Genomic DNA, 21,694 nt, shown 5'->3' with positions numbered 1-21,694 from the left:
CTGCATTTGTGATGCATAGTGCGTGCGGCATTACAATCCCAATCTGCCCGGTTGCCTGTCGCCACTTCATGTCTAGCTGCTCTAGACTGCATAAAGCAGCGCGCCCTGAACACTGATGAACCCAGGTACAACACAGTTAGGCGCAGGGCGGGTGCCACAGCTCATTAGACGCATAGGAGGTGCCGCAGTGTATCGCACCCCCCACTGGCACCGACAGCACATGGCCCATATTGAAGTGGTAATGTGCCTCACGGATGGTTGCCCACACACACACTGACACGCGTGGGTGTGTGCAGAAAACCCAGCCCAAGGTGGAGGAGGAGGAGGAAGAGGTGGTGGACACGCAGCCAGACCCTCTCCATCAACTCATCCTGCACTTCAGCCACAACGCCCTGACAGAGTGCAGGTAGGCTCTCTCTCTCTCTCTCTCTCTCTCTCTCTCTCTCTCTCTCTCTCTCTCTCTCTCTCTCTCTCTGTCGCTCTCTCTCTGTCGCTCTCTCTCTGTCTCTTTATCTCCCTCTTTCAGCCTCCCTCTATCCATCGCTCAGAAACACACACACACCTGGCTACCATGACAACAACGCTCCATCACGCTGGATGTTTGTGGTCTTCCACTAGATCATTTCCATTTGTGGTAACATGAGATTGCAATTACTACTTTGTCACTTTTAAACAGGTGAAAGTATTTTTTTTAATTGTATGAAATTATTGGATCACTTCCCAGTTCGTTGGAGGAGGACCCACTCTACATTGCCTATGCAGACATGATGGCCAAGGTAAGGTGCCGTGACTACTGCGTTGGTGTTCCTGTGCTGTTCCTCACATCCCTCTTCACACCGCGTCTGACCCATTAAACATTTCTTCCAGAGCTGCGCCGAAGACGAAGAGGAGCACTACGAGGAGGAGAGGGAGAAAACCTTTGAGGTACTCCAGTGCCTGCCCCCCAGGTTCCAGCCTCCTCCCCCACCATGTGGATGGGCTCTGAGCGGGCAGCAAGCCCGACCGTCGTCCTGACCTTTGACCTGATTCAGCGGGCCTGCGTGTTGTTTTCTATCCCAGGAAAAGGAGATGGAGAAACAGAAGACCCTCTACCAGCAGGCCCGGCTGCACGACCGCGGCGCTGCAGAGATGGTGCTCCAGATGATCAGCGCCAGCAAAGGTCAGGCGCCTTACCGTCCGCCGCCCTGTAGACCAGTGGTTCTCAAACGGTTTCTACCAGTGTACCCACCCTTAAGATATATTCACATGCGAGTACACCCCTTCACCTGCACAAAACATTTTTGTTGGAAAAAATAATTAAATGAACATCAATGATGATTGATTTGGTTTTATTTCTATTTTCAGGTCGGCTCGGTCCCATGGTGACCTTTACGCTCAAACTCGGCATCTCCATTCTGAACGGGGGGAACATAGTCGTGCAGCAGGTATGTTGCAATGATCCACCGGGAACGGGGTGTGGTCGCTCGCCGTGTTGCCTATGCACTGTTAACTGTTGACGGTGCGTTTTTTAAACCAATGCAGAAAATGCTGGACTACCTGAAAGAGAAAAGGGACGTTGGGTTCTTCAAGAGTTTGTCGGGACTCATGATGTCGTGCAGGTAAAAGTCCTGCTGAGGACCTTCTGAGACATTCATTCATGTGAGATGTCGGGATGGATCAGCGAAACATGGATCAATGTGTTGGTTGTGTTTCTGCAGTGTCCTGGACCTGAATGCTTTTGAGAGGCAAAACAAAGCAGAAGGTCTGGGCATGGTTACTGAGGAGGGATCAAGTAAGTGAGGAGACCGAAATAACATCAAGAGAACCGCATCACTGACACAGCTTTTAATGTTGTTGTTTTTCTACCAAATTAACATGATTTTTTAATATTAGAATGGAAGGTTGCCCCGTCACGTACCGTATGAAGAGACATTATAACGAACACAGACAGGACACACACAGACATTTATAGCCTGCAACTGTGAACAAAAATCAAATTTATGTTTGGACAGCATATGGACCGGCTAATATAACACTTTACCCTAATGTTTAATAATTATGAACAAACCATTTTAATTCAGAATGAATTCCTGATGCATAAAGAGACATCAGTGCCACACTAAGCTCTTTCAGTCCTTGATATGAAACGGATGTGAAATCTCTTGAAGAATACATATTTTACATGTTTATATGGAGCTGGCTGGTAGATTGGCCCCTTAAGAGACCGAAAAACTCATGGCTCTGCATTAGCGTCACAATATCTCTACTTTCCCTTTTTATTCATCAATTTATTTATTGAATGATTTCTTCCGGACAAGCTCATCTCCGCGTGGCACATGGCCCTGTGTCTGTCACGTGATACGTCATTTCACATCCGTGTACGTTTATCATACAGGAAAACCTGTGCTACTGTATGTCCTGTCTAGTCACTGTCTGTCCCCCTGTCCCCTCAAAATATCAACATGAAAATGTGAACCTCCAGCCCGTCCTCCCACTCGCATTGAAGTGGTGAAGATGAGGTTAAGAGTGCGTTACAAGAACTCTGGCACATAGTGTCTATGGCAGACACAGTCTATATCCTCTGATGGGCTGCATACAGTATAAAGATGGTTTTTACTCATGCATATTCCAACTCATTTCCACTTCATCAGCCCAGGCATAAGTGATGGTAACTGTTAGGCTGTACCATTAATGGTTCCCTGAAACACTAGCATCGCGCCACAGAGTGAACCTGTTCAGTACTTGTTTCTGTTAAGGAACGGTGGTGGCATGCAAATGTGACCCAACGTGATGTGGATAATGTAGAGTTACTGCTATTGATCTATACCTTTCTCTCCTGTTACTAATTCCTCAGATTGAAACCCAATGTCTTCTCCTTTGCTTATGTCTGCTTTTTTGTATGTTTGTTTGTATGTATGTTTGTTTGTGTTCTTCTGGTCATGTTTTTAACTCATCGGTCGCAGTCAACGTGAGTGAGCGGGGTAAATACATGGTTTAGATTTTACTTGTTTCCTTTAAATAAAAAAAACACCAACCCGGTGGCTATTTGCACAGCAGCCTCCTGCCCCCTAGATTCCTCCTCCTCCTCCGCCATCTCCTCCTCTTATTCCTCCTCCTTCTCCTCCTCGCTTTCCTCCCCCCAACTCCTCCCTCATTATGAATGCCCATAACTCCACTCGTGCTCTGAACTGAAAAAGCACATGCATGCACCTACGTCACCCGGCATTTTAATCAGTAGTATCATCAATCAGCTATCCACCGCCCCCCCCGCTCCCCCTAAACACACCTATACGGTCTCTACCCCTGCAATAGAAGTAACTGCTTGTGTTCTTTGTAGAAACCCCTCCAGTACAGCATATGTCTCTTTATGTGTTGAGTATACTAACACATGCACTTTTTAAAGGAACAAACAGTCCCCAAAGCTTTGTGTGTCAGACATGCCAAAGCTTTGCTTGTGTGAATCTGCAACACAGCCTTTTATTGTAACTTGAATCTGCCATTTATATCGATTTACATTCATATAATTAGTTAGAAAGTGACTTTTGAAGGTGTCCTTAGGGACACAACATACGTGTGTACATGCGGAGGTCTTAAGTCTTGCATCTTACGGATGTTACCTGTCTTGAGAAACATGCATCTTAATGGAGGGAATGGAGTGGATCGCTGAGCCAGTGTTGCACATGCACATGAGGTTGATATGAAGAACGTTGGGCCGGACATCAATCCCTTCTCCCTCGCCCCAGGTTCCAAGGTGTTGCAGAATGATGAGTTCACCAAGGACCTCTTTAGGTTCCTGCAGCTCCTGTGTGAGGGCCACAACAACGGTAGGTGCTTCCTCTGAGTCTGTGGATTACATGTGGGCATGGGCAACTACATCCGGGCAGGTCAGGCAGAGGAGATTCCACCTGTATGCTATCCTACACGGGCTCCATACCGATACCAACATCCGTTTCTTATTTTGTTTTAGATTTCCAGAACTTTCTGAGAACTCAGACGGGGAACACCACCACTGTCAATATTATCATCAGCACCGTGGACTACCTGCTCAGGCTCCAGGTAAAGGAAAGCGCTGTGTTGATTGAAGACGCTTCAGCGCGTTTCGCAGCATGACTGAGGAAAAACCAATCCGTCGAGTTTACTGTTCGTGTTTTATTTTTCGGGATGTTTTAGGAATCCATCAGTGACTTCTACTGGTACTACTCCGGGAAAGATGTGATGGATGAGGCCGGTCAGAGGAACTTCTCCAAAGCTTTGGCGGTTGCAAAGCAGATTTTTAACTCTCTGACTGAATACATCCAGGTAACAGCTTGTTGTGTATTCTTGCATATTTATATTCAGCATGTGGCATGGGGCTCAGGAGGTAGAGTGGGTTAGCTGATAACCAGAAGGTTGCTACTTCAATGGTGTCCCTGAGCACGAAAACTCACCCTAACTGCTCCCAATGAGCTGGCGGTCGCCTTGCAGGGTTGACACCACTGTTGGTGTGTGAATGTGTGAGTGAATGTTGCGCTGTGAGTGGCCACTGGTAAGAAAAGCGCTGCATAAATGCAGTCCATTTACGATTTACTTTGACTGTGGATCCGGGGAGCCAGCACCTTCAACACTGCTGTCATTTGAATGAGTCGCTCACGCTTGTAAGTCACCAGTTGCATTTAACAATGGCACTCGTTTTGTTCCAGGGTCCGTGCATCGGGAATCAACAGAGCCTGGCTCACAGCAGATTATGGGACGCGGTCGTCGGTTTCCTACATGTCTTTGCAAACATGCAGATGAAGTTATCGCAGGTAAACTGTGCTTTTTTGGATAACAGCCTATAAAGGAAGAGGCAGGCTCAGACTCATGCATACAAGACTGCAGCCACTAGAGGTCAATGAACTGCTACAAAATATGCCCAGTCTCCATGGTTGAACTATATAATCTATGCGCCTGGAGTTGATTTAGAGGACTTATTTTTTTTATTCGTGGCCATGAAATAATAACTAGTTAAAAAAAAAGTTTTTAATAGTTTTGGTAATACTTTTGAGGGCTCGGAATGATGATGTAATTTCCTTACCCAGCACGGGGTAATATACCTGCTATTGGCAAAAAATCAGTGAGAGATGCTCATTTCTCCATCCTCTGCACTCTTTCTCTGCACTAGTAATACCCCACTATAGTCCTTGCAAACTTTTTATTTATTATTTATTACCGGCAAAAAAAAAAAGTGGGTAATCTCACTCTGGGCATGAGAGTGACATCAATTTCTAATTTATCTAAAATTATCTTAAACAAATTTGAAAAGAGGAATGCTCTCCCTTCTGGGGCTCTGGGGCGATCATCACTCTTCCATCCATTACCTTTCCCCCTCTGCCTCACAATGAGGCTGGGAGGTGAGGGTGCAGAAAACATCAACCGCCTTACCTGATTATGGTGCCATTCCGAAAGGTCAGGGATGATAATGTAAAGTAATAGACACCGCAGGTGGGGAGAGGTTTCAGATGGTCTCCATCAAAGGGCCACCCCATGAGATTTATAGCCTGCTGAAAGAAAGACTCTGAGGATATCCTCCATGAGTACGTCTGGCCCTCGCCATCTGCACCTTGACAGTAAAACACCATTAGCCAGCAGCTGATGGATGGATTGGGGGTTAGAGAGCCCTTTGGTTTCTCACTGAATCCCAGCAGGGGGGCCCTGTTCTCAGACAGCAGCCTTGAGCCCTTTCCAAATGCAGCGTATTTAAGCCACCCCCCAGGGAGTGTCGAGGTCTGAGGAGGAGAGGGTGATAACTTAACTTGTCCGAGCGAATATAAAGAGAGAAAGGCTTAACGTTTCTATTTGTGTCCCCAGGACTCCAGTCAGATTGAGTTGCTGAAGGAGCTGCTGGACCTCCAGAAGGACATGATAGTGATGATGCTCTCGCTCCTGGAAGGTTCGCTTCCTGCTGACTCTCTCACATTAATAGTCAACACACACACACCGCTACAGCTCATTATGTTTATCTCGTTTGCGTGACTTTTTTTTTTTAATGAATCAAATATTGACATATGCAGTCAGGAAGATTGAGCTCCTGCTACATTTGCACGGGCAGAGGTTACCTTGCTTCCGGTGTGTACACAACGTGATAATCCGTTCACCACCTCCCCCCCCCCAGGTAACGTGGTCAACGGCACCATCGGCAAGCAGATGGTAGACACTCTGGTGGAGTCGTCCAGCAACGTGGAGATGATCCTCAAGTTCTTTGACATGTTCCTCAAGCTGAAGGACCTGACCACGTCGGACAGCTTCAAGGAGTACGACCCCGACAGCAAAGGGGTCATCTCCAAGAAGGACTTCCAGAAGTCCATGGAGAACCAGAAGCAGTACTCCCAGTCGGAGATCGAGTTCCTGCTCTCCTGCGCCGAGGCAGACGAGAACGACATGTTCAACTACGAGGAGTTCGTGCAGCGGTTCCATGAGCCCGCCAAGGACATCGGCTTCAACGTGGCCGTGCTGCTCACCAACCTCTCGGAGCACATGCCCAACGACGGCCGCCTGTCGGCCTTCCGGGACCTGGCCGAGAGTGTGCTCAGCTACTTCGAGCCCTACCTGGGGCGCATCGAGATCATGGGCGGCGCCAAGCGCATCGAGCGTGTGTACTTCGAGATCAGCGAGTCCAGCCGCACGCAGTGGGAGAAGCCGCAGGTGAAGGAGTCCAAGCGGCAGTTCATCTTCGACGTGGTCAACGAGGGTGGCGAGAGCGAGAAGATGGAGCTCTTTGTCAACTTCTGCGAGGACACCATCTTCGAGATGCAGCTGGCGTCGCAGATCTCGGAGCCGGACCCCGTGGAGCGGCCAGAGGAGGACGAGGAAGACCACCAGAGTGTGGCGGAGGAGCAGGACGAGGAGGAAGAGGAGGAGCACACGCTGCTGGAGTCGTCGTCGGCCTTCACCCTGGCCTGCGTCTCGGTCAGCAAGAGCCTGGGCCGCCTGCGCCGGCTGCTGACCGCACGGAGCCTGCGCCAGCGCTACCGGCGCTTCAGGAGGATGAGCGTGAGGGAGATGGTGCGCGGCTTCTTCTCCTTCTTCTGGATGATCATCACCGGCCTCTTCCACTTCCTATACGGCCTGGTGTGGGGCTTCTTCCACATCCTGTGGACCACCATGTTCGGCGGCGGGCTGGTGGAGGGCGCCAAGAACATCAAGGTGACGGACATCCTGGGGAACATGCCGGACCCCACACAGTTCGGGATCCACGGCGACGCTCTAGAGACGGAGAAGATGGAGGCCTGCGAGGCTTCGCAGCTGGCCGAGCTGGGCCAGCTGTCGCAGGGCGAGGAGGCGGAGGCCGACCTGATCGCTGAGCTGCTATACATCCAGCCCAAGAAGGAGGGCAAGCACGGCTCAGAGCCGGGCCTGGGCGACGTGTCTGAGGTGGTGGTCGGCGACGCCCCCTCCATCGCCAGCGCCGTCAAGCAGAAGAAAGCACAGGTCGGTATTCCTGTCTGTATGTAGGGGAATGAACTCCATAGAGTCTGTGGTTGCCTCTAGAAACCAGGAACATGAGCAGATATGGGGCTCATATAACAGCACTTGTATAACAGTCGTCCAACCTTTATGATGCAAACACTTGTTCCACGTTGAGTGTCTTACAGGTTTTAATTAAATACAGTGTTTCACGACAAGCTGATGAACGGCGCAATATCGTTTGCTTTTAAGGAAGCGGCGAAGAAGAGAGTGACCAACGGCGACTACAAAGGGGACTCTGAGAACTCGGAGTGAGTGCAGTTAACAGGACCTTCCTTAATGGGATTACACGCATTGATTTGATTTCTCGTATGAACAGTCATCCTGGCCTCGCGGCTACATAACAGGATTTAGTAAATACTTTGAGTGGGGGGAGTGATTTTCAAGGCTTTATACAATTATAAGGCCTAAAAGGCTTTTTTCGGGTGCTAGTCTCATTGTAGATTGGTGGAGACTATTATTTAGTCATTAAGTTCAACAGTAAATAAGCTTATTGATAATTCCATAGTAAATTAGTAAATAGGTACTGTATAACTGCTAATCTGGCTCTGTGCTAACAAAAACACTACGTGGGTTTGTCTCTCCAGCTGGGAGACCGGAGAGAAGAAGGACCAGGACAAGTCCAAGGAGGACACCCCCCAGGGATCGTCCCCGGAGGAGAAGAGATTCCCCAAGAAAAGACCTGGTCTGAAGAGAGAACCACCAGAGGCCTTCACCGCTAGCTTCCTCGCGGGGCTGGAGATCTACCAGACCAAGATGCTGGTCAGACACCCAGGAATCCTGGCCTTGTGTTTCAATTAGAGCAGTATACAAAAATATTATGGATTGATGAATTGATCTTTGCATCAATGGCACTGCGTTTGTTCTTTCCACACAATGATCACAGAATTACCTTGCTAGAAACTTCTACAACCTCCGGTTCCTGGCGCTTTTCGTGGCCTTCGCCATCAATTTCATTCTACTCTTCTACAAAGTAAGCTCCTCAACTTTTCTTATTCCGTCCCATTTTGAGCATACAACTTGAAAGTCCCACTTTAAGTGAATGGTGCAGCTCACTAACTCCCTGTGTGTGGTGAAGGTGCCCTTAGTGGTATTTAGGTATGAATAGTGCAGCTCACTCTCTCCCTGTGTGTGTGTCACCGGTCCCAAGTGGCCAGGACGGTGATAACAAGTAGATGATGAGACCGGATTTCTCAAAAGGTATATATTTTTACGAGGATTGAAGCAGCACAGCCTTTGTTTTGTCTTCCGAAATCAGTCTCTTTATTTCATAATTATCACGAGTAACACATGAATAAATAAAATAAATAAATAAATATAAACTCTTCCCTCGTCAAAGTGCCTGTTAAATTGTCTATTATTCCTTTGTAAGTTCTCTTTGCAAATAAAACATAAAAAGTGCAACAAAAAGTGAGGCTCACATGTACCGTTTCTCTCCACTCTTAGTTCACCTTAAAATCAATACAGAACTCCTTTTTATCAAAATCCACATTAAAGTTAAAGTGCCTGTTTCAGCTTATTCGCTGGTTGTTTCGAGCTATCTGAAAGTGCAATTCTGCTCCTATAATATAAATAACATACTTTGGCTTTAAACCACAATAAACCATAAGACAATAAACAGCACCTAGAGAATTTACCTTAAACCACTGCCTGAACTATAATGGATGATTTGTCTGCCTAACAGACCAACTAAACATTTTATATCAAACATCATATCTACACTTTTCTTATACTCTAAAATATCCTATCGTAACGTAATCTACCTCTTAATCACATTAAATATATTCTTAAACATGTACGTCAGGTGTTCAGGGCCAAAGTAAACTTAAGCATACTCTACAAGGCAGTGGCCGCTGGTGGAATTAATTTTAGGTGGGGCTGAACGTTTGCATTCCAAACCCCTGTAGGGGGGTCTGGGGGCAACCTCCCCCAGAAGATTTCTTTGTGATTTTCACAAACAAATGAAGCATTCTGACAAAATAAAAAAACTGAACATTTACTTACAAAGACGAATGGGGCCAGGGAACTAAGATTTAAGTTAATTTATTTGCCTTGTAGAATTCAGCAACATTAAGAATGCAAATACATCAACAAAAACAGTGAATTACACACTCAGAATGTAACCGTGTGTGTGTGTGTGTGTGTGTGTGTGTGTGTGTGTGTGTGTGTGTGTTCACCCATAAATATATCTACATTAGTATGCATTTTAGACAAATACAATGAAATATGAATTCAACAAAATTCATGGAAATGTGCAAGCTTTTGTGAGTGGTTGTTCAAGACACACTTAAGGCATGATACAAACAAAGGATTGCAAAGGACTACATACAGTACAATATGCACACTGAAGGCCTGATGCCACCACAGGTTTGCAGAGAACTATATACAGTATGTACACTTGAAAGGGGTGGGGAGAGGTTGTGAGGGTCTGCAACCAGTGTCCACCTCACGGGAAGGAGGTGTGTGTGTGTGTGTGTGTGTGTGTGTGTGTGTGTGTGTGTGTGTGTGTGTGTGTGTGTGTGTTAAGAGAACACTTGGAAAACTCTTACTTGTATAGGAACTTTGCTCGTCTGTCTTTCTGAGTGGCAAATTTCTCAATAACCCTTTTATTGAAATCTGGAATGTCCCGAGTGAGTTTTTTCTCTATAGATAGCATAGCCAGAGCATTGAAGCGATCTTGTGCCATAGTGTTCTTAAGGAAAGTCTTTATCCTCTTTAAGGTGGAGAAGCATCTCTCTGATTCTGCTGTTGACATTGGTGTGGTGATGAGGATCTTGAGAAGACTAACAGTTTCGCTGAATGTGTCTTGCAGGTTATTTCCCATTAGAACCTGAAATAGAGCCAGTGCTCCACTGCAGCCCTTGAAGTCCTCATGCTCGTAGATCAGGGACAGTTCGGTTTTAAGTCTGGCTTTGTCCAACATGGGATAGGCATCCACCGTGGTTTCCAGTGCTGAATCTGGGAACTTTCTGCTGTGTTGTGGGAACAAGTCACCTTGCAACAGAGTAGCACTGATGAGATGCTTTGTGAAAGAAAACCTCTCCTTGGCATGGCATATAATGGTGTCACAGATCTATGAAATAACAGAAAAAAGAAAACATGTCCCAGTTCAACAATACAATAAAATCAGCATATTCCTACCAGCTAATTTTTTTTATGAGCAAGTAAAGCTAACAGTAATAATTAAAAAGCATAAATGTGGGAAAAAAAGACTGTCTGCATTCTCCAGTAGATATACAGTATACATAGTATGTCTAATAATGACAACTCGGAATACAAAAATGTGCAAACAAACACAAATACATATAGGCTAGTGGAATACAGAAATAGAAGTTGCTTACCTCTAATGCCAGGTGCTGTTGTGTTTCTTCTCCCATTGCCCTCCGTTTCGTCGGGGGTGGTCCCTGTATAGGTCCCTCATAGTACTCTTCCTTAACCTGGTAAGGAACAGTGTCCCTGATCCAAAACAAGTTTCACAAGTCACTGTCCACCCTGAAATTACTCGAGAAACTACCATCTAGAAACCAACTTGCTGATAAAATAAATCCAGAACTTTATTAAAGTATGTGCTGTTTTTGTGTTGGGCCTAGTGAATGTCATCTAGATTCATCATAAATAAATTCACTAGTCTAACATGGTGAAATGGTGATATCTATGAGAGGTTCTATTGTGCTCAGCCATGTGGATTCATGTTTTTACTGTGAAGGCTACATGTGAGCATGTTTTAAGGAAATATGTCAAATCATAGCTTACCTGATGGCTTGTATGCTTTGAGTGAACTTCTGGGTGATCCCGGCGATGAAGACAGTGTCTATGTTCCTCTTCTGCAGCTGGTTAAACAGCTTGTCTACATGTGGCATGATTTTGTGAAATAATGCCAGGAAAAAACAGAAAGCCTCGTCTTCCAACATTCTCAATAAACCCCCGGCCTCTCTCTTCGATATGGCATCAAAGTCTCCTCTGTCTCGAATGGTTTGGAAGCACTCAACCAGTTCATCTTTGTGGTCGTAAACTGTGTTAACAGCACGACCGTGGAAGTTCCATCGCGTTGGTGAAGCACCTGGGAGTCGACCCACCACTTCATCAAGCACTGCCGTTCGTTTGAATGACTTGTGGAAAAAAGAAGAAAACCCCCCAATGTCTGAAAAAAACTGGCCGACCTTCGTAATATGGGATGTTGCCTGCTGCATGATGAGGTTCAACTGATGCGCATAAGAGTGAACGTAGTAGGCACTCCCGTAGACATCTTGAACTTCACGTTGCACTCCACCTGTAGCACCCCTCATCACTGCGGCACCATCATAGGCCTGGGCAATTAGTTTTCTCTCTTGTCCTGCGGGAAGGATGGTGCTCAGCCTTTCCAAAAGCGCAGCGGCAATCGTCTCAGCAGTCGAATTTGGAAGCGCAATGAACTCAAAGAAGCGTTCTTTGATGTTATTCTTGCCATCTATGTACCTTATCACAAACACAAGCTGGCAATGAGTGCAGACATCGGTTGTCTCGTCTGCCTGAATGGCAATGTAGTCTGCTTGTTTCACCTCTTCCAAAACGCAGTCTCTGAGAACAGACAACATGCAGTCCAACAGTTCATTTTGCACGGTCTTCGAAGTGCCTTTAAAAACTGTGGCGTTTTCCAGGTGCACCTCCAACTCATGGTCAATGGAGGCCATGAGATCAATTAGACCTCGGAAAATGCCTGGATTTTCTGATGCGTCACTCTGATCGTGACCACGCAGAGCAAGTTCAAAGGCACCACAAAATTTCACAGCATCGATGATCTTTGACAAAATATGACGATTCCTGTCCACCTCCTCATTGTGCCTTCTTACAGCAATGCGGTGCCCCTCATCTAGCTGTGCGGCTATGCTAATTCGGCCTAGCATGGCTAGCTTCACACAGGTGTTCATATGCACTCTTGATCGCTCGTGTTTTTTTATCCGTTCTGACAGATGTTTCAGGTCTGTCACCCCTGTCTGTGTCCACGAACTATCACACGTAGTTGTTTTAAAAAGTATACAAGGAAAGCAAAAAATTGCATTGGCATACCCACAGCTAGTTAGCCAAGACTTTCGATCGAACCAACCTCTGGAAAAACTTCTCTTGTAGGCTCTATCCTTTTCTCTTGATTGTTGGGTTATGTTCACTTCTGGCTTGTCTGGTCCGAGTTCTTTTACTTGCAGTTTTTCTGCAAATGTTCTTCCTTCGAAGGGATTCATAAGTAAAGACTTAACTGAATTTGGGGCTAGCTGAACTCCCAGGGAGACAGTGGTAGCAGTACTCGAAGTCGCCATGTTGCTCATCTCTGAGGTAAATGTGCAGTAACATGCAGTGGACGATGTTATAAAGCTATTCTAAAGTAAATGCATTATTCGAATGCAATTAACATAAATTTCTCAAAATAAGAAAGATTATAAAAAATATCTATATCTAAAAAAAGAAAGATAACAGGGAGGTAGGTCGGCGGGAGGACGGCGCCCCAGCGCCTTCTATAGGCGAGCCGCCACTGCTACAATGTGTGTGTTTCCACAATAATATACTAAGCGAACGGGACAACTGCCATTTAACACTTATGCCGTTTGGCGCGGAACAAAGGAGTTTTCAAAAGTTAATAACTCGAAATTACGGACTTCAAACTCAACACAAAGTTAATCGACCTTGTTGTAAAATATTCCGATTCATGAAAATAGTTATTTGCGTGATTTTCAGTGTACAAACCTGAAATGCAGATATATATTCTTTACAAGGACTACAGCAGCACAGCTTTTGTTTTGTCTTCTGAAATCCGTCTGGCAAGGAAGCGGAAATGCCCCCCAACCATAGGAGTCCGGGCTGCAGCGCAAACACTTTGGTTCCACCCTACCGTTTCCAAGTAAACCGTAATAATACGTGATAAATAGAATACCCAATGTAAATAACACAAATTTAAAGACCATCGGTTATACATATAAATTCTCCAAAAAATAATACATATTATAATAGTGGTTTGGTTTTGAGTGTAACACGTGTGGTGAAAGTGACCCTGGTGGTGTTTTAATAATAATAATAATAATAATAATACATTTTATTTGAGGGCGCCTTTCATGGCACTCAATGACACCTTACAGGGCAGTGTTTAAAAATAAATAAAATCAAAAATCATAAAAAACACAAGAACAAGATACATTGAAACATTTGACACAATTTACACAAGTGGGGTGAAATGGGATAAATGGTTAAGTGTGAACCGTGCAGCTCACTCTCTCCCTGTATGTCTGTTTGTGGTGAAGGTTTTGACATGCAACTTTAACGTCCCAGCCTCTCCCATGTGTAACTCTGAAACATTTCAGACCTTTTGCTTGTAAACTTTTATATCTTTTTTCTTGGTTAAAATAAGTAAAACCCTCTTCTCGGTTGTCAGGTGACCGGCGACGACGCGGACGAGCCGGACCCATGGAACGGCGGCGGCAAAGTGGCGGAGGAGGAGGAGGACGAGGGCGTGGTGGAGTACTTTGTGCTGCAGGAGAGCACGGGCTACATGGCACCCACCCTGCGCTTCCTGGCCATCCTGCACACCGTCATCTCCTTCCTCTGCGTGGTGGGCTACTACTACCTGAAGGTACGGGCGTCAGGGACCCCCGCACGGCTGTCCTGGACACACACACACATACATACATGCATACAAACATTCATACATGTGTGTGGTGAAGGTGCCCTTAGGAGTGTTTAAGTGCGGACGCTGCAGCTCACGTCCCCTCTGTGTGTGTGTGTGTGTGTGTGTGTGTGTGTGTGTGTGTGTGTGTGTGTGTGTGTGTGTGTGTGTGTGTGTGTGTGTGTGTGGTTAAGGTGCCCTTAGTGGTGTTTAAGCGAGAGAAGGAGATTGCCAGGAAGCTGGAGTTTGACGGGCTGTACATCACGGAGCAGCCGTCAGACGACGACATCAAGGGCCAGTGGGACCGCCTGGTGATCAACACGCCGTGAGTCCCAGGGCCCTTCCCCAGCAGCCGCCGCCCTCTGCTTTACAATAAGAATGCATGCAATCACTTTTCCAAGGTACTCGACGCTTTACCGAGTGAGTACAAAAAAAAAGATTTAATACGAAAGTGTATTACAGTAGTAAAAAGGGAAGGAGATTATGTGTTGAAAGCAATCTTAAAACATGGGTTTTGAGGGCCTGTTAAGATGAAGGGAGTGTGTTGGTGCTTTAGGAGGTTAAATGTCTTCATAGGTTTGTGTTCATTTGGCAATCCATGTTTATTTTTTTGTTAGATTGATATTGCATTGTTTTGTAAGAAAATGGGTTACGATTTGTTCTGTTCCCAATGGATTTGTAAGTCTGATGGACAAATATGCTTTGTACTTTGTCTTTCCACAGCTCTTTCCCCTACAACTACTGGGACAAATTTGTCAAACGCAAAGTGAGTGTTTTGCGTTTGCCGTCGTTGTGTTGCGTATTTTCTGAGGTCATATTTTCATCTGTTGAAAAGAAATAAAATAAATTGTGTACAAAAGGGAAAAGTGCATCGGCTCATGAGATCACCACGAGCGTCTAGACGCACGCGCCGTGCACACAGTTCAGGCGGTCGCCGTGGGTTACGGCCCTAACGTGTCCCTGTCGCCCCCCCATCCAGGTGATCAAGAAGTACGGCGACCTGTACGGGGCGGAGCGCATCGCCGAGCTGCTGGGGTTGGACAAGAGCGCCCTGGACTTCAACCCCACCGAGGAGACGGTGGCCAGGGAGGCCTCACTGGCGTCCTGGTGAGGGGGGGGGGGGGGGGGGAGAGGGGGAGGGTGGATGTTGTCAGCAGGGGGTTGGGGCGGGGGGGAGAGGGGGAGGGAGAGAGGAAGGGGAGAGAGGGGGAGAGGGCTGATGTTGTTAGCCCGGAGTCCGTTGTATTCAAACCCCCGTCTGTCTTTTTGAACAGGCTGAGCTCCATCGACACAAAGTACCACATCTGGAAGATGGGCGTGGTGTTCACGGACAACGTGAGTGTGAATATTATTGTTTTGATAAGTTGTTGTTTATTATTGACCCGTTCCGACAGGTTGATTAAACGATAATGGAGGAAATAACTGCACACAACTGATTGGACGATGAATGAAGTGGATTCTATTTAGATTTGTTCTATTATTGAAAGATGTTTTGTCCCCCCTCAGTCCTTTCTGTATCTGGTGTGGTACACCACCATGTCCATCCTGGGACACTACAACAACTTTTTCTTCGCTGCTCACTTGTTGGACATCGCCATGGGCTTCAAAACGCTCCGCACCATCCTGTCCTCCGTCACCCATAACGGCAAGCAGGTGAGGGGAGCCGTGTTGGCCGCCAGGGGGCACTGCAGAGTTAAAGTCTTCTAGTTGACTCTGCCTCCTCGACAGCGCCTATCATTCCTCACAAAACACTCAGCACAGCAGTTTACTTTTAAATGTCATATGTTTTTTGCTAATACACAATTAAGTCACCAACAAGCAACAGCCACAAATCAAATCTGTATTACATCCCATATTTCATCAGTTGATGTTTTTCTTAGTTCAGTATGCATTATTTATTTCTAATCTGATTTGAGAGGAGTCTGGCTCTTGTAATTAATACCCGAATAACAAATTACATCCTTCAACCAAATATGCCCACTCAATCAAAAAAGAGGAAGTGGAGACCTAATTAGTAGAGGGAGATATGGGGAGAGAGATATGGATAGAAAGAAGATAGAAAGAAGACTAGGGATAAAAATCTCTCAAAAAGTGGAGCTATAACTAAATACATTAACACAGACTTTAAGGGAGTTGGTAAAACCCACTGATTTGGTGCTGGTGTGTGTGTGTGTGTGTGTGTGTGTGTGTGTGTGTGTGTGTGTGTGTGTGTGTGTGTGTGTGTGTGTGTGTTTTTGTGTGTGTGTGTGTGTGTATGTGTGTGTGTGTGTGTGTGTGTGTGTGTGTGCATCTGTGTGTGTGTGCGTCCATTTGTGCATCCACGCGTGTGTGTGTTTGTGTGTGCGTCTGTGCGTACGTGTGTGTGCGTCTGTGTGCGTGTATGTGCCTGCCTGCCAGCTGGTGCTGACGGTGGGCCTGCTGGCGGTGGTGGTGTACCTGTACACCGTGGTGGCCTTCAACTTCTTCAGGAAGTTCTACAACAAGGGCGAGGACGACGAGGAGCCCGACATGAAGTGTGACGACATGATGACGGTGAGGAGCGACACGGTGCAATGCCGCCTCACGTTCACATCCCTCACATCCACACACCCACGGCGCAGTCAACCACGCGCGGCGACGGCCAGCTCGTCTGGAGCAGTTAGCGTGAGGCGTCTCGCTCTTGGCTCACCGCTACATCGGCGGTTCTTCCTCTGTGGTGGTTTTGTTTTTGTGGCTTGGTTCCCCAGTCAGCCGGCGCTGGAGGCTCAGACACTGAGGACTCTATGAGAAGCGGCAGGCTTCTGTTTTGTGTGTCTGATGTCCTTCTGATCCAGGATGTCAGGTGTTGACGGCGTGTTGTGAGAGCAGACGCCCAGACGCTACTGGGCATTACTCCCAAATGTGTTGTTATCTAGAGTCTATAAGATCTCCACATATACAGATATATGTAAATATATATATATATATATATACATAGATAGATAGATAGATAGATGATGGATAGATAGATAGATAGATAGATAGATAGATAGATGGATAGATAGATAGATAGATAGATAGATAGATAGATAGATAGATAGATAGATAGATAGATAGATAGATATGTGTGTGTGTATAGATATATATATATATGTGTGTATCATCTATATATATATATATATATATATATATATATATATATATATATATATATATATATATATATATATATATATATGTATATAGATACACAACAGAGTATGGAGGCTGTCTATCTTTCAGTGCCTTACCATATTGTTTAGTGCTTTTCTATGCCTCAAGGTTCCGGTATCTTTTTAAAGGGGACATATTATACCACCAGGTGTGAGTGTGATTAGCCTTACAAGCCGTTTCAAAAATCTGTCCCATATGACATCACTAGTGGGCGTGTCCACCTAGATCTGTGCTGGATGAATCAGTCTACCAGCCTAACCAGTGGACGGAAGTAAACGTTGCTCATCTATCCAGCACAGATCTAGGTGGACACGCCCACTAGTGATGTCATATGGGGCAGATTCTTGAAATGGCTAGTAAGGCTAATCCCACTCACACCTGGTGGTATAATCTGTCCCCTTTGAGGTTTCTGAAGGGTTTAACTGATGCTATTCTTTCCCGCTCTAGCAAAACCACGTGGCTCTCTCTCTCTCTCTCTGTCCGTGGAAACTGAAACAAACCCTGTCCCCCCCCCCCCCCTGTCCTCCAGTGCTATCTGTTCCACATGTACGTGGGGGTCCGGGCGGGGGGCGGCATCGGCGACGAGATAGAGGACCCCGCGGGGGACCCCTACGAGCTCTACAGAATCCTCTTCGACATCACCTTCTTCTTCTTCGTCATCGTCATCCTCCTGGCCATCATCCAGGGTAAGGGGGCACTGGTGTGTGTGTGTGTGTGTGTGTGCGTGTGCTGTGTGTGCGTATTTGTGTGTGATTGTAAAAGCATTGTCTTGAGATTTGTCAATTTTATATCTGACACTTTTATGTCCCATCGTACTCTATGAACGGGGTGGCTGCCTTTTAGAAAATACATGAATAATGTATTCATTTTCTTTCAACAGCCATCCTATTGAAACAAAGTCTGCCGATACCCAAAACAAGCATGCATCAAAACTTTTAATACCGATAATAGTGAATCGTTTCAAACTATGACGGTATTGAAAACTCTCTGGCCACAGCCTGAGGATGAGACAGGATTTAGTATGTGCATGTGTGCACATCAATATGTTGTGACACGCACGCACGCACGCAAACACACACATGCACACATACACACACTCACACACACACGCAGACACACACACACACACACGCACACACACACAGCATGAAGTTAATGTTCTGGTCCCTAGGTTGTCCTTCTGCCTGGGACTATGTATAATAATAATAATAATAATAATAATAATAATAATAATAATAATAATAATAATAAAAATATATCAGAAAGATATTGGTTACATAGAGGCACCTAGTAGGTCAAATTAAACACACTATTATTTAAAGTTTGGCACAACAAGCAAACACAACGATCTGGCGTTCACCGGCGAGGTCTGCAGCCCTCAGGAGTTGAGGCGCGAGCGACCGCACTCTTCATGCGGTGATGACATGTGGGGATGATGCGTGATGACGTCGCGCGGTGGTGACACGTGTGACTGTGTTGTGTTCCCGGCCGCAGGTCTGATCATCGATGCGTTCGGGGAGCTGCGAGACCAACAGGAGCAGGTGAAAGAGGACATGGAGGTGAGACGAGACAAACGCTAGTGTGAGGTCATCGCGTGTCGCCACCGCTGCTGCACACACACACACACACACACACACACACACACACACACACACACACACACACACACACACACACACACACACACACACACACACACACACACACACACACACACACACACATAACCGCTTTCCCTCTCGGCTCCGCAGACCAAGTGCTTCATCTGCGGCATCGGCAACGACTACTTCGACACGACACCTCACGGGTTCGAGACCCACACCTTACAAGAACACAACCTGGCCAACTACCTGTGAGTGGTCCCCCCAGCTCCCCCACCCCGCGCTATCAGGGCGTCCATCACGCCACGGGTTATTGTTCTCCTCTCCTCCTCATTGGCTCCGTTCTCCAACCGCAGCGTCTTCTTAACGGCGTGTGTGTGTCGCGGTAGCATGAGTGACAGGGTTACTAAGGACCCTCTCCTCCCCCTCCAACAGACAACTCCGTCTTTCCCTTCCTCTTCCTCATCTCATCGTCCCTCTCTCCCAACCCCTCCCTCCCTCCCTCCCTCCCTCCCTCCGTCCCTCTCACCCTCAACCCCCTGCTTCTCCCTTCCTTCATCCCTCCTTCCTTCCCTCCCTCCCCCTTCTCCCTCCCTCCCCCATTTCTCCTTCCCTTCCTTTCTCCCTCCCCCCTTTCCTCCCCCCCCTCAACTCCCTGTTCCTCCCTCCCTCCCCTGTTTCTCCCCCTCTCCCTATCTCCTTCCCCCCCCATGTTTCTCCCTCCCCCCTCAACCCCCTGTTTCTTCCCATCATGTCATTGTCTGGAGAAAATCACTCTTCTGTTGTCTTCCGTCGGTGGATCGAGAAGAGGGGGGGGGGGTATGTTGTAAGACTGGGGCCTCATTGTCTCTTTCCATTACTTTTTAATGCCCCCCCTTCATCGGCGACTGAGGTGTTTGGGGTATTGCGCCTTCAGGCAGTAATTGTTCGGAGTTGCCGCTCTTGGAGGGCCTGCCATTGGCCCCCCGCTGGCTTATGGAGAACCACAGGTTCAGATAGTATCCTGTTCCTCATGATTGGTGAAAGCCTTTCAACACCAGGATGTCTAGGTTACAATTAGCTGAGGTTCAGGCCCGGGTTGGACAGACTTCTCCAACCACCCAAGTGGCTGAATGAAAGTTTCCCAAGTGTCGTCATATTGTGGCCAAACGTAACTCTATTCTTCTAGCGCTGCTGATTCACTGTGCGTCATTGGCTATATCCTAAACCAATCTATGTGTCTATGTATCTATTTAACTATCTATCACAGGTCCGGGGTCAGTAAGGACATGAGTAAGACAGAAAGCAGGACAGACGGAGGCATGTCATACGACAATGTCTTGCTGTGTGTGTGGTTGCCTTTATCTTACCTGCTTTTGTTCAATCAGGTTTTTCTTGATGTACCTTATCAACAAGGATGAGACGGAACACACAGGACAGGTAAAACACCGCCCCAAGGAATATCTCACCCCTTACTGCGAATCACCACATTGCGTTTGTGTTGGGTACACGCTAACGGCTATATGTGTGTTTTTTTGTATAATGTGTGTGTGCGTGTTTATACGTGTGTGTTTAAACGTCAGGAGTCCTACGTGTGGAAGATGTATCAGGAGCGATGTTGGGACTTCTTCCCAGCTGGAGACTGCTTCCGCAAGCAGTACGAAGACCAGCTCGGATAGGGAGGGGACCACAGGGACGCCGGGGCTGCTGGGAGATGTAGTCCCGACGGACACGGTTGTCGCTGGTCCGCCACACAACACGGCGGCGACCCCCCCACCGCGGACGCTGCTACTCAAAGGCTACGGATCGGTTTGAGGAGATACACCGCAAGATGGCCGCCTCAGAGTTAGTTTCCGTCAATATCAAACGTACCTCGGCTATCTTGGGGTGCGGTGCCAATCTCTGAACGGGGGAACGAAACCACTGACCTTCCTGGACTTTTCTTTTGGAATTCCTTGGTTTTGACAACGTGTTGCCTTTTACTCCACATGATCCCAAACCATTGCACAATTTTTTTTGTTGGTCTTTTTGAGAAACACTGGGTTGTGTGGGGTTATGGGACAATGTGTGAGTCATAATATGCACAAAGAACCCACTTTTGTTATTTAGAGAATGTTTAAAACAGAGACTTAATGCCAAAAGAGTCACGGAGGGCGTGGTCGACTTGTGGAGTACTTGATTCGACGTGTGAGAACTCTATGTTGTGAACACCCCGTATTGAGACGATTGAGTATTATGATGAACTGACAAAAAACTGATGTTTTGTTTATTTTATAGGATGTTACATGCCTAAAATTATTCATGAAGTGCCTTACAATACTGTATCTACATTACAATAAAGCTATGCAAAACCTCAGTTTTTTTCCTTTATTGTATGTAACTACAGTTGATCTCTTGAAGCAGCACCAATTGGCTGCCCAGGTCTTATATGTGGCTGATGTTCATTTGAAAAGGAGAAAGAACAGAATCTGTTATTATTTATGTATGAATCTATTTATTTATTTTAATTATATTTATTTGCAGACTGCAGCATCTGAACTGCAAATCTTCGGTAAAAAAAAAGATAAATATATATCACACAACAACAGGACTGACTGAAAATCTTGAAACAATAACTAAAAATGAAGTTGCTATTGTATGGCCATTTGTATGTAGTAGCTTTGCTGAACAGTGCATTTCTTTTGATGGAAAATAAAAAAAAGGAATCAAAGTGGGTCTGTGTATTTGCATCATTTGCCATGGGATTGGCGTACTTCTTTCTTGCACATCATAACCCATTTCTGGTATCAAAATAATTTCCCCAACTGTTGGTCGTTTGCATCCTGAGCTAAACATTAGTTGAATTAAACATGTA

General features: G+C 46.3%; 2 protein-coding genes across 3 annotated transcripts in view; one reads left to right on the top strand and one right to left on the bottom strand.

Annotated features, from left to right (window-relative positions):
• Positions 1–21,136, top strand: part of LOC115543879 (ryanodine receptor 3) — a 130,604-nt gene extending 109,468 nt beyond the window's left edge. The window contains 29 exon segments of the mRNA XM_030356534.1: positions 297–406; positions 725–776; positions 868–924; positions 1,060–1,159; positions 1,345–1,424; positions 1,522–1,598; positions 1,698–1,771; positions 2,943–2,960; positions 3,723–3,803; positions 3,947–4,035; positions 4,150–4,278; positions 4,659–4,763; positions 5,806–5,887; positions 6,110–7,425; positions 7,654–7,712; positions 8,049–8,223; positions 8,348–8,434; positions 13,859–14,056; positions 14,284–14,414; positions 14,813–14,855; positions 15,069–15,196; positions 15,364–15,424; positions 15,596–15,742; positions 16,487–16,621; positions 17,790–17,946; positions 18,755–18,819; positions 19,012–19,112; positions 20,229–20,280; positions 20,424–21,136. Of these exon segments, the coding sequence (XP_030212394.1) occupies positions 297–406; positions 725–776; positions 868–924; positions 1,060–1,159; positions 1,345–1,424; positions 1,522–1,598; positions 1,698–1,771; positions 2,943–2,960; positions 3,723–3,803; positions 3,947–4,035; positions 4,150–4,278; positions 4,659–4,763; positions 5,806–5,887; positions 6,110–7,425; positions 7,654–7,712; positions 8,049–8,223; positions 8,348–8,434; positions 13,859–14,056; positions 14,284–14,414; positions 14,813–14,855; positions 15,069–15,196; positions 15,364–15,424; positions 15,596–15,742; positions 16,487–16,621; positions 17,790–17,946; positions 18,755–18,819; positions 19,012–19,112; positions 20,229–20,280; positions 20,424–20,519 (4,005 nt within the window). The 3' untranslated portion in view covers positions 20,520–21,136.
• LOC115543878 (zinc finger MYM-type protein 1) lies at positions 9,489–13,261 on the bottom strand. Of its 2 annotated transcripts, XM_030356533.1 has the most exons (4): positions 13,177–13,220; positions 11,215–12,661; positions 10,803–10,917; positions 9,489–10,534 (listed from the first exon to the last, which is right to left on the bottom strand). In XM_030356533.1, the coding sequence occupies exons 2-4, from the start codon at positions 12,366–12,368 to the stop codon at positions 10,007–10,009; spliced, it is 1,797 nt and encodes a 598-aa protein (XP_030212393.1). In that variant the 5' UTR covers positions 12,369–12,661; positions 13,177–13,220; the 3' UTR covers positions 9,489–10,006. The 2 variants fall into 2 exon arrangements, with proteins under 2 accessions (XP_030212393.1, XP_030212392.1); XM_030356532.1 differs by having other exon boundaries at positions 11,215–13,261.
• Positions 21,137–21,694: the final 558 nt, after the last annotated feature.

Source organism: Gadus morhua, chromosome 5 (genome assembly GCF_902167405.1).
Source record: "Gadus morhua chromosome 5, gadMor3.0, whole genome shotgun sequence".
Taxonomy (NCBI): domain Eukaryota; kingdom Metazoa; phylum Chordata; class Actinopteri; order Gadiformes; family Gadidae; genus Gadus; species Gadus morhua.
This window is presented reverse-complemented; position numbering and strand designations above follow the sequence as displayed.